This window comes from Daucus carota, chromosome 8 (assembly GCF_001625215.2).
Source record: "Daucus carota subsp. sativus chromosome 8, DH1 v3.0, whole genome shotgun sequence".
NCBI classification, from domain to species: domain Eukaryota; kingdom Viridiplantae; phylum Streptophyta; class Magnoliopsida; order Apiales; family Apiaceae; genus Daucus; species Daucus carota.
Window position 1 is genome coordinate 10,516,538 of NC_030388.2, and position 12,198 is coordinate 10,528,735.

Sequence of the window (12,198 nt, forward strand, 5' to 3'; positions counted from 1 at the left end):
TTTTTCCAATATAATTTATATTAAAATTATCACTATAAAATAATAATTATTATAAATTAGATGGCATGGAATATTATGACTTAATATTATTTAAAAAAAATGTTATGACAATATTTGAGCGCACTTATTTAATTTTAAAATGAATATTGAGGTTGCAGTGACGTTATGAACAGCGCAGCTTCATAACGTCTATCATCTTCAAGCAGGGAGTGTGTCATGCACTTTCCTGTAATTGTGTCAAGTTGTACATTTGCATAACTGTGAGGGTTGATTTATCAATTTTTTTTCTTTGATGGTTACTGTGTTCAAAGAGGTAAACTTGGATGGTTTTTATAAATTTAAGCCTTGTTGTTTTGTTGCATAAGATATCGTCGGACATGGATTGATTAAGGGACATCTATAATGTCTAGACAAAAAAAACAATTCTATTATCAGGGTTGCAGCAAACCAAACTGTTTCGAGAGAAAGATGTATTATCAATAGTTTGTTTAAGGTAAATGATTTATTAATTTCGAGGTATAGGTCAAAGTAGTCGTATATCTTTGATAAAAATTTCGGCCGAAAAATGAAAATATTTGTTTAATCAGATCCTCAAGTAACAAAGTACAAAATTGAGTTATAAAATTCATACTAAAGTGCTTAAGTACCGGCGGTGCGGTTTTTTTTAAAACTATAAATCAAACCGCGCATGTGGTTTTATAAAAATCTCAAATCGCACCGGCACCACGCAATTTTAAAACTGCATAAACCATACCATGAAAATGGGATGCGTTTCACTGCGGTTTCCCCATGTGATAAAAATAACTAATTATCTCTACATTTGGACATAAATTTCAAATCTGAAATATTACAAAAAATTGAACAGATTATGAGATGATTTACGATGCTTAAATTGAATTAATCATTCGGAAATATACTTGAAGTCTTAAACAACACACTGAAATAGTTGAAGTGGAAAGTTTAATTTCAAGTACAAATATTATTAAAAAAAATCAGCTTCGATTTTCAAGCTCCGCAAAAATCAATTTCAATTTTCCTACTGGCAGTTAAATTTTAGTGGGCTGAGAGTAATAAACAATTATCATATATGCATATATATATATATATATATATATATATATATATATATATATATATATATATAATTATTATTTTTATATTATATTAAATATTTTGGTGTGGTGCAGTTTGGACCGCATTGAAGAAAACTAAAACCGCAACCCGCACCACACCGCGCAATTTGTGAAAAAATTCAAACCATAACCGCATCCCGAAAATTAAAAACTGCATTTTGTGTGGTACGGGTTGGTGCGGATGTGCGGTTTATGCGGTTTTTTATCACCCCCAACCGTACAACTTCCCTCTATTTGTTTACAGTTTTTTGTATAACTTGATATGTATTATAAAGTGTGTATGAAATATAATTTTATAATTTATTTTTAAAATCTTTTATTTTTATATAAATATTTAAATATTCAATTTTTTTTTGAGAAAAAAAATCTTAAATTAATTTGTGACACCACATCTCATAAGAACATTAAAGTCATGCCCAAGAGAAACAATGAACAAAGAAAGTATTGAGAGAGTATGACGAGCCAAACTTGGTATTAAAGCATTATCACCTGGTAAAAATAAAATATGACAAAACTGTATTTCCAATGGTTCAGAAAGTTTTTCATTCACTGTTGAGTTTTGCTTTTAGAACTATATAAAAAATCCAAAATTGTTGAAGGCTTCATGGAATTGTTCTGTGAACTGCTGCTGCCTTCCTTGTTTAAGTCGGTACTAACAGCATTCTTAGCTTTAGACTCAAATTTAGCTGCCAATGCTAATGTTGACTGGAATGCCCTTTGTAATGAACTTGGAGTGTTTGAAAACAGTGATCCCTGAAGAGAGCTTGACGACCCTTTGCTCTGAACATCTGTTAACTTGCTTAAAGAATGATTACTAGGAAGCGGAGATAACACCGGAGGCAATAGTAGGTTGAGGTTCCGAAGTTTATCACTCACACTTTCATTGTTTCTAACAGTTGGATGCATGGCATTATTCTCATTCGAATTGGAGCCAGCTTGTTTCTTGTTAAAAGAACGGTCTAAGAGATTGCCAGCTGAGAGCAAGCCCAGACCCTGAGGTGTCGTTGCAGGTGTTCTGTTTGCTGTCTCACTCGTGTTCTGAAAGATGCTGGATGCACCTTGGCCAGTCTGGGAGTCAACTGTGACACCAACATCTGTCTTTGATGATGAACCAGCATGTTTACTTTTGTCAGGATCACTTAGTGGTGATTTCCCAGTTTCCACATTGGTAACTAAAGAAAAGCTTGATTTCTTAGTACTAAAGCTTTCAGAAGGATCTTTACTGAATGACAGAAAGTTTACTCCCCGTGGCACAACAGGCATTTTTTGCGTGCTCTTATGCAAGCTTTCAACCCCATTTGCTGCACTCGCGAGTGTCTGTTGGTCAACTTTGGCACCATTAGACAAGGGACCTTGTCCATTCTTACTATTATTACCTAGGGGCACTTTTCCATGCGAAAGAAAGCTTATTCCCTTGGGTGCCTGTCCAGCAGGTTTTAATGCAGGGCCCTCTCCGCTCTTTTTGTAATTCTTGCAGTAAGAGGCCCCACTGGAAGATAATTTGATACTTGAATTTTGACTACCTGTGAAATTAGGATGCATTTGCTTTTGTGGAACAGAAATTTCTTTCGTAGATACGGACTTTAAATCAGGATTGCAAATATCTGAAGCACCGGAAGAACCTTCCTTCATTGGTACCTGGGGATGGTTTTCATACATAAGTTACATATATAAAGCATAGACCTGTGTCGTGTTTACAGAATCAGAACTCATAATATACAAGCTAAATTAATATTCAAAGTTGGGATGCAAAAAACTACCTTGTGTGAAAACATACAGTTGGATCCCCTGATGCAGGAACCTTGACTCAATAAACTGTTACACGGATACTTGGAGAGCTGATGGTCAAATGGGCAGTCATCTCCTTTCATGCATGACTGACGTGCAAAATAACAGCATGGCTGAAAATCATGGGGCGTTAGATATATTCATGTTGTCATATAATATAAATGCGCAACAAAATGAGTCAGACTAATATATGCTTATCAATTATCACATAAAAATGTAAGAATAAAAATAGTTGTACGTCATAAGTCATGAGCAATGTATGTTATTTACAAAGCCATATATATGAATGTAACAAGTCCTGAAATCCCAGTAACTCCAATGTGCATAAATCCTTATTTCACTTTGCAAAGTCACACTGGTAATAACATATTCTGGGATAATAAGCTACATTAATCTCTAAAAACAGAAACCGTCAAAATAGGGTATAATAATCAAAGCCCACAAGATCCTGGGAAGCCGAGAGTCAAACCAATCAAGTGTCTGATGAGTGTGGTTATCTTATAGAAACATTAATGAAACTTAAACAAGTAAACAAGCAAGGATTCAACATTGGATGGTTTTAAAAAAGGCCTTTACAAATAAATACAACTGAGCAGCATTATTATGCAGATAATGTTCTGAAAGTATATTGCCATTTAGTTAAACATAACAAAGATTTACCTTCGACTTTGTCAATGGTACTGTATCATGAGAAAATTTGCACTTTTCTCCCTGTGGAAACAGAAAGAAAACAATCAAGCTATGTATGTATGTAAGTATGTATGTGTATTCCTAATTATTATTATTACAAAATTATAACTAATGTAGATAAAGAACCTCATGGCATCTTCCTTTGAGAAAGTGATGACAGTATGATATTGTTTTTGGTTTTGACACTGGTAGCAGCTTCAACTTTTTAACACCCAGTTCTCTGCGTTGCTCTGCTCTCTTCATTCTTTCTTTCTTCTGCAAGATGTGATGATAGGAATAAATAATTAATACATGTATAAGAGCCTCAACAAGTGAAAGAGTACTATATGTGAACATTTTTGTTACTATAACATGCACTTTAGTAAGGTCATATGAAATAACGAACGAGCTAAGTGAAGTAAAGCTCTGTCCATATTAAGACTAATGTGCTATAAATATAATTAATATTTAGAAAAACAAAATGTAGCTAGTAGATATCACTGAGAAAAGATATACCTTGCTCTTTGCTTTTCGATCCTCACTGCAACCCCTCTTTCTTTTCTTATTGTTTTGATTGGCAACCTGAAAATATTCAAAATAAGGCCAGACCAGATCCAGTAAAACTTAAACAAAGCAAACCAACACATTATCATCCGGTAAAGCTTAATGCAACTTTAAACTTAATTGTATGTCTTTGCTGCTTAAAGTTGTGTAAATCAAGTATCTCTATATGTCCTGACAAAAAGAAAATGTATCTCTATATGCAAATTAGTCAAATACTCATTTTTGCACAAAAGTTCTTCCAAAACCACCAAATTATTAATATCTGAGAAAGGATGGTTGAGGTAGAGGTGTGTACCAGATATGCTTACAGATTAGTATTTTCTTTTAGTTTACTCACGCACCCCAGTTGTTTTGTTCAAAGGTTTGGCGGGAGCCAACGATGTAGGTAATGAATGTGGACCCTTATAAGAGTTCACATAGGCATCATTTTATATATTATCTTTGTGACTTTCTGATGTTTCTATTGGTTGACTTGCAGGTAGGGAATAGGGATGGGAGGGACGAACAACATACAATGGAAGCAAAACCTGAAGTAGAGTATATAAGCTCTCAGAATCGTTCCACTGGCTTTTATTTGGTTTGCGTTGTATGTTGTATGCTTCTACACATTCTCTGATATTGTGGCCAGTGGCCACGTAGGCAAGATGGTAGACAACGGCCAATATATGATGGAAGCAACTCATTGTACAGCATACAAGTTAACGAAATTGTTCACTCACTTCTAATTTAATTTTAAGTTTTATGGTTCTACATATTCTATGTTACTATAGCCGGTGGTCACACTGGCTAACAAACACTATTTATGGACATTTTGATTTGCAAACAGATTTGAGTTCAAAGCAGGATCCTGTTATAGAACTTGATATTTCAGGTACAAAGCAGTAATGTAAGAAACATACACAAGCATAAGCATAAATCCCATATTAATTCCAGGGGTAAAGAAGTGGACTAGGGAGAATTCTGGACTTTACAATGATATAACAATCCATATGCAATATATGCTTAATACTCAACAAATAACTAGGTCACGTGTTCTTTTATTGTGAGAAGAAGATTAAGATCAGCTATGAAATCATATACTAAAGCAGTCTTCCCAGAATGAAATCTAATACATGGTCACTTGTCACTTAAAACAATTTGATTAAAATGAAGTTATGTAATTATTATATTCAATATAACCTAGCACGAGCATTTATGTGCAAGAAGGGGGTCGTTATCTTTATATGAATAACACAGTAAAATATAAGTAAATAAATCAAACCTTTTCGGTTGATGCACTGCATTGGTTCTCAATTGTATTTTCCCCTGTCGATCCACCACTTAGTGATATATTTTTGGGACAGGAAGCTTGACTGTTGGCTGCTTTGGGCGCAGACCTTCGTCTGTTTCTTCCAGATTCAAGCTTACAATCCTCCCGATCCTCCCTGTCATCTTCTACCGTATCCCCATAATAAACCTGAGTTCTATTGTTCATCAAGTTTTGGTTATCATTCCCCATTTCAACATTCATAGCAGTGCTCGTTATTTTAACTCCAGTTTTAGCTTGGCCAAAGGACTGATTATCTTTTTCAAGTCCTCTTTGAAGTGCATTCAGATTGAATCCCTCTTTGTGAATAATATCTCCTTTGTCTACACTGTTCTTCAAGGGCAAAACATCTTCATGTAATAAATCACTTGATTTCTCTAGAAATCCAGAAACTTCCGAAATTTCCCCGTCTTCAATGCCTTCAACAGTTTTCTGAAGAGGGGAAGAGACCATAACAGAGGCAGATCCTGGTGTATCAGATTCCTTCACATCCACTTGAGTTTCTACCTCATTTCTCTTCATATGTAAACTGTTCTCATCATTATTTACAATGGGTATTGAAGCACCCACAGTTACATCTGTTTCTAGTAACGTGTCTATAAGTTCAGAGACATCAGCACATGGTGCATTATCACCCAATTGTTCTCCCAAGTCGAATTCCTCCATGTCAAAATCAGGGAGACTAGAATGATCATCATTATTAATTAACGAAGCAAAAGCTGCAAAACCATTATTACAATTCTGATTGCCTTCTATCACCTGCTCTATCCCGTTAACATTATCAATAGGCACCTGGTCACCATTACTCTTTACATTATCCACAATCTTCAACCCATCTACATCCATACGGTCACCACTACAACCTGGTTCCTGAGAACTCACAACTTCTCTATTCTCATCAACCAAAGAATTTTGAAGTGCTAACCCATCCTCAGCTCTCGAATCCTTGTTCTCTACCAACAAATCACCCTCTCTATCCCCATTAACCAATAAATTTTCCCGTGCCAACCCATCCTCAGTTCCCAATTTATCATTTTCTAACAGAGAATCGCCTCGGTTTGCCAAATCATTATTCTCTACCAACTGATCACCTTCAACCGTTGCAACTTGCTCTACCAAATATAGAAAAATAACACAAAAACAAAAATATGAGTAAACCAATCACAACCAGAACAAAACAAAAAGCACAGCAATAACATCTTAATTCCAAGCAATCGAGGGTTCGAGTTTCAGTGGAGGCACGAAGTCGTGTATCGTATAAACAAAATCGATACACCATAAACATACAATCAACAAACAATTCACACACATATACAAAACATAATCAATACATCAATTTAAACACAAAGAATACCAAAATCTAAGCAAATGGGCTACCTTGATTCTGAAAATGCAAGTGACATTCGGAGACGATTCGCAGAAACGAGTCAAAAGCTTTGCTTTTTAACGGCCTTCTTCTCCGGTAAGGCGGGAATTCAGAAGGGGCTTTTCTGGACATGATTAGGGTTTCTAATTCAAGATTGTTCATCGCCAAGTCGCCAATTTTGTTTCATTTTAGTGCTAATTGAGTGATTTGGTTCTTGCTTTTGTGATTTACTGATTTAATTATCGAGTGATGGAAGATTTGGACAAGAAGAAAGAGCCGCCAGTGATTCAATTTTGTTCAGGTTTGTCAAGGCGTGTTGGCAATTTATAGTAACCGCCATTTGGAATTCACTGACAATTTATGAATTAGGTTCGGTTTATAAATTATATTCGACCAAGGGAATAGATGAGAATCAAAATTCATATTTATATCCTTATGTCCCCTCATTTGTTTAAGTCACACTCATTTAAGGTATTAATTTATAATATATTTTTAAAAAAAAAATTCAAAGTTTGATATTTAAACTTTTGCTCAAAAAAAATTATAGAACTATATTTTACTTTATTTTATTTTATAATAGTCTCAAAATGTGAGTATGTAAACAATCATAGGTGACGGACGGAGTAGTATATTATCTGTTTTATTCCATGTTCCGCTTGGTCACACCGATTGATCGGATAAATAAAATTTATTACCCGCGAGCAACGAATGCCACACATGAGCGGATTTTAATTATTTTTATTAAAAATAAATATTTTAAAAAATAGTATATTTTATTATCTGGTCAAAATATTTAAAAATTTGGGTTGAAAATTAAAATATTAAATAAAAAATTAACAAGAGTACGTCATTATTAATATTACGATCAATTAAATTTTATAACTTATTAATTATATTCTTAATTTATTAAAGTTGAATAAATATAATCTCATCAGTTTTAATCAAAAAAAATATATTTGAAGGTGTAATACATAATGTCGAGCATATTTTATATTTTATCGGGCTGAGTAAAATATTTTATATTTTCATGAAAATTCCTGACAGTACAAAAAAGAGTATTTTGTAAATAAGGGCATTTTCATAAATACACAAGTTCAAAATATCTTTTTATACATAAACAAATGACTAATTTTTTTTAAATTTTTTTTTGAAAACAAATGACTAATTTAATTAGACGATTTATGTGCATACAAAATCTCATCATTGTTAATGTGAAAGGAAACAATCAAACACAGTCAACAAGGATTTAGAAAAAAAATTGTGAATAATTTTTGAGATGCATAACATTTTCCCGTGTTAAATTTAAATATGGAAGCAAAATAATAACACCGAAATGGTATAGCTTGATAACATGCATGAGATGGAAAAACTCAAGAGCAACTCAAGATATTCCAATGTCAATCTCGTATTAAGAGGGCTTGTAAGAGATTATTCAGATTCCAAAATGTTTTCTTTCATGCACCTACCACATGACATAATCCATAAACTTTAGGAGGTTGACGCGGCGTCTTCGCCACCGTCTTTAGATTGAGCACTTTTGGTTGAGTTCTCTGCTGTCAAATACTGTCCAGTCATGGGATCGATTGGCCTGGTGTCTCTTGGCCCACCTTTACGTCCCATTGCCAACATCGGGGGAGGAGGTAACACACCAGCCCTGAAAAGAAGGCGCTGAACAGGATCTGAAGGCTGAGCTCCAACTGAGAGCCAATACCTGCAAATTGAGAGAAAAGGGTGATAAAAATAAATTGGACAGGTAAATATAGGTGAATATGGGATCCTAATAAGAGGTAGAAGTATCTAGATGACGAGTTTGCATATCTTTCCTCAACTATATCCTACTAAGAAACATGAAGAGATTTTCTAGTCTAGCAATAAAAAAAACTGTTACAACATACTATTAATGCAGTTATAATAATTCCAATGACTCTAAAAAGTATAACATGTATTGTGAATAGATTACTTATCTAACAGAGCAAAACTGCAGAAATGCCGAACTCCCTATCGGCATATAAAATAACAATAACGATTGCATATTTACCATATATCAACAACTTTTAGTTGCAGTAATACGTATTCCAAAACAATGTATGACAAATAAAACATTATACAACTACAAGAAACACAGTCAACACAAAATCAAGTCTAGTAAATACTCACTTCACTCTATCGAAGTTAAGACCCATTCGTTTACCACCATCTTGACCTGTGAGAAGTGAAGCCAAGAAAACAAATAAATTAGCAAATACTAAGAATGGAATCTAGAAAACGAAAGAAGAAAGAGATTTTGACAAAAGCAACTGCAGTAATTAGTTCACATAATTGTTAATATAAGTAACATCAAAATAATATGCTAAAAAACAGCAATGTGAAGATAATTCTAAAAGTGAACAATAACTAAAAAACATGAGTCAGCTGACCTTCAGTTTAATCTAAGGCCCTGTTTGGAAGTTAGAGGTTTGGACAAAAATTAGAGGTTTGAGGTGGTTTAGAGGTTTGACTACTAGAATCCACTAATTTTAGTGTTTGGTAGTTAGCGAATTGAAATAGAGGTTTGAGTCCAAAAAGCTAATTTTGAAAGAGCTACTTTGAGGAGCTTTTTGGATTAGAGGTTTTGGTTTGTGTCGGAAAAAGCTAATCAATCAGCTATGCACCAAACAGTTTTACGATAAACAACTAATCCAAACCGCTAGTCAAAACATCTAATTCAATCAGCTAGTCAAAACATCTAATTCAATCCGCTAACAGCTAACCGCTAATTCCCAAACAGGGCCTGAATATTTTCTGTGTATACACCTAAAGTAATTATGCCCATTAGAGACAAGTACATGAACATGAAATCCTATACGACCAAGGCCAAGTACTAGATAACTAAGACACCCTTGATGAGAAGCTAAACTAAGGCTTTTCTATATACCATGAAACAGCTAACCCTCTTGATGGGAAAAAGAGTTAAGTTATGTGGTAGGATACCAAACTATTAAAAAGGGAGGAATTCCTTTATTGCAGTCTGCAGATACAAAGTAGTATCAAGCCTCACTGTTTATATACTTCACGTTATATATAGACCACGTCTTTATGACCTGGGGAGCCTATCATCATTATTTTCTAAACAAAGCATCTGAACTTGACCTCATTCTCAGATAAACTAGAGGACCAAAAATTATAAAATAAAAGGTTGTAATTAATATGTACTATTGTTCTTATAACTCGCACTGCAAAAGAATACTTGAAGCTCGCGAGTTGTATAGCGTCGTATTATATAAGGTTAGTACTAAATCAGCTAGTCATTCCTACTCGAGCTTCACCCAGCTATCTGGCAAACGGAAAATTCTCAAATCCAATTAAATCTAAGATAGATGAAGAGTTGAAAATTATTAAAAGTCCTGGAATAATTGGTTCAACTACAGTTCGGGAAATACAGGCTCTTCACTGCATGTTAACAATAATTGGAGCTAATGGTTCGAATAAAAGCTTTTAGATATTTAGGCAGCTGACCAGTAAAGTCAATTGCATTAGTGTCTTTATAAGTCTGCCTTGCTTGTCTATATATTTTTTGCTAGCATGTTCTAGTTTTGTAGCTAGAGACTCGAGAGGGGGCTTTCCTCTGCTTGTCTAAAGGATCATGAATATCCTTTTTGTTTCTATAATTTTATTCAGGAAACAAAAGATTTCAAATTTGATATGTTCCTACTCAAGTTCGTCCGCATTCAATTTTCCAAAGACAGTGCAACCATGAACGAACCTACATTAGCAAAGAAAATACTCCCTCTGTCCCTTTCATTTCTTAACATTTCTTTTTCACTGCTCGACACACATTTTAATGCGTCTATAAAACATAGATTTATAACCTTTTTATAAATATTTTTTTTCCTGAATAAAAATTTAAAACATCAAACTTTTATTCAGAAAAATAATTTTTTTTTAAAAAGTTATAGAACTATACTTTATAAGAGCATTAAAGTCCATGCCACGCCCCCGTCCCCGTCCCCCAATGTTAAGAATTGAGAGGGACAGAGGGAGTAAACAAATTATACAGACCCCGACTTCACATTTCATATAGCTACAGGGAGAAAAAAGGTCTATATCAGCTGGTGTGGTCAACATTCTAATTCACAAAATCTGAACCAGCAGTTACTGATGAAAATATAGCTGGTGATGATTTCAGCCAGCAATATTTTTTTTACTAAAATCTTTTCAACGAGCATTTGGTTAGACCCGAGGAAGCAAATAATATATAATCTATGAGTTATATGATGATATACATTGACATTAACATATAAGCAAAACTGTGAAAAAGGCAAATGATTTGTATTGTATTTCTGAAAACCAACTACAAAAACCAGTGTGTAGCACAAATAATCCCAAAATGTCTTGCATATCATAAATACAAAAGGACCCATTTGGGTTGTCAGAAAAACCATTATAACAATCAAGATTATCATAATATTTCAAACCCAAAAATGATTATACATAATATGCAGAAAATATACAAACATAATTAGAGAGACAGAGAAATATGAGAGGGTGAGGGGGAGAGAGAGATGAGAGATGAGAGATGAGAGAGAGAGAGAGAGAGAGGGAGAGAGAGAGAGAGAGAGAGAGAGAGAGAGAGAGAGAGAGAGAGAGAGAGAGAGAGAGAGAGAGAGAGAGAGAGAGAGAGAGATGGGTAACCTGGTAAAGGATTGTAGTAACCAAGAACTTCCAAATGCTTGCCATCACGAGGAGATCTGCTATCAGCTGCCATGACTCTGTAAAAAGGCTTGTTCTTGCATCCTAATCTTGATAATCTTAATCTCACCACCATCTTTACTCTTTCTTTTTCTTCAATTCAATTCAATTCAGGGTAGAGAGAGTGAAATCCAATGAGATGGAAAAAGCACAGTGAACTGAAGAAAGGGTTTTTCCCATTTCAGGGGTTTTATCTAGCACAACGACGTCGTATAAAAGAAGAAAATCGTTGTAGTTGAAATATGTGCTAAGGGCGTGTTTGGCTATATATGTCCGGTAATATAATTTGTGTGAGGGTTATTTTATTTTTTTTGGACCGGAAGGCTAATTCATAATAATATTGTATAACCAGTGTTGTAAAAAATGGAAATCGGACTTAATCGGTGAAGTCACGGAACAGGGATTAATCGGTGATTAATTAAATTAATCGGGGATTAATCGGATTAATCAGTGATTAATCGGAGATTTAATCAGTTCGGCGAGTTACGGAACATGGATTAATCGGTGACTAATCGTGATTAATCACCGACTTTTAGAACAGAGTGTATAACCGTTAAGGAAAAATTATTTTTATTAATAAAATAAAATAATATTGAAATTACCAATTGAGTATGATGAGATAGCCTATTATTTTCCGTATTTCT

General features: G+C 34.2%; 2 protein-coding genes across 3 annotated transcripts; both read right to left on the reverse strand.

Moving 5' to 3' along the window:
• Positions 1-1,588: 1,588 nt before the first annotated feature.
• Positions 1,589-7,139, reverse strand: LOC108192294 (zinc finger CCCH domain-containing protein 7). 2 transcript variants are annotated; one of them, XM_017372370.2, is made up of 7 exons: positions 6,838-7,139; positions 5,416-6,572; positions 4,107-4,172; positions 3,738-3,866; positions 3,582-3,632; positions 2,894-3,034; positions 1,589-2,771 (listed from the first exon to the last, which is right to left on the reverse strand). In XM_017372370.2, the coding sequence occupies exons 1-7, from the start codon at positions 6,986-6,988 to the stop codon at positions 1,680-1,682; spliced, it is 2,787 nt and encodes a 928-aa protein (XP_017227859.1). In that variant the 5' UTR covers positions 6,989-7,139; the 3' UTR covers positions 1,589-1,679. The 2 variants fall into 2 exon arrangements, with proteins under 2 accessions (XP_017227859.1, XP_063939289.1); XM_064083219.1 differs by lacking the exon at positions 4,107-4,172.
• A 930-nt stretch (positions 7,140-8,069) lies between these two features.
• On the reverse strand, positions 8,070-11,758 carry LOC108192610 (small ribosomal subunit protein bS16m/bS16c). Its single transcript, XM_017372380.2, has 3 exons — positions 11,498-11,758; positions 8,984-9,029; positions 8,070-8,537 (listed from the first exon to the last, which is right to left on the reverse strand). Exons 1-3 carry the CDS (start codon positions 11,628-11,630, stop codon positions 8,315-8,317), a joined length of 402 nt encoding a protein of 133 aa, XP_017227869.1. The 5' UTR covers positions 11,631-11,758; the 3' UTR covers positions 8,070-8,314.
• Between the last annotated feature and the right edge of the window lie 440 nt (positions 11,759-12,198).

What these genes read in the sequence shown, in the direction of transcription:
- LOC108192610 (XM_017372380.2), bottom strand. Translation starts at nt 11,630, where the DNA reads ATGGTGGTGAGATTAAGATTATCAAGATTAGGATGCAAGAACAAGCCT. An exon ending in TTACTACAATCCTTTACCAG is followed by an intron (nt 9,030 to 11,497) that starts GTTACCCATCTC and finishes CACTTCTCACAG; the next exon opens with GTCAAGATGGTGGTAAACGA. An exon ending in CTTAACTTCGATAGAGTGAA is followed by an intron (nt 8,538 to 8,983) that starts GTGAGTATTTAC and finishes CTCAATTTGCAG; the next exon opens with GTATTGGCTCTCAGTTGGAG.
- LOC108192294 (XM_017372370.2), bottom strand. Translation starts at nt 6,988, where the DNA reads ATGAACAATCTTGAATTAGAAACCCTAATCATGTCCAGAAAAGCCCCT. An exon ending in CTTGCATTTTCAGAATCAAG is followed by an intron (nt 6,573 to 6,837) that starts GTAGCCCATTTG and finishes TATATTTGGTAG; the next exon opens with AGCAAGTTGCAACGGTTGAA. An exon ending in ATCGAAAAGCAAAGAGCAAG is followed by an intron (nt 3,867 to 4,106) that starts GTATATCTTTTC and finishes CACATCTTGCAG; the next exon opens with AAGAAAGAAAGAATGAAGAG.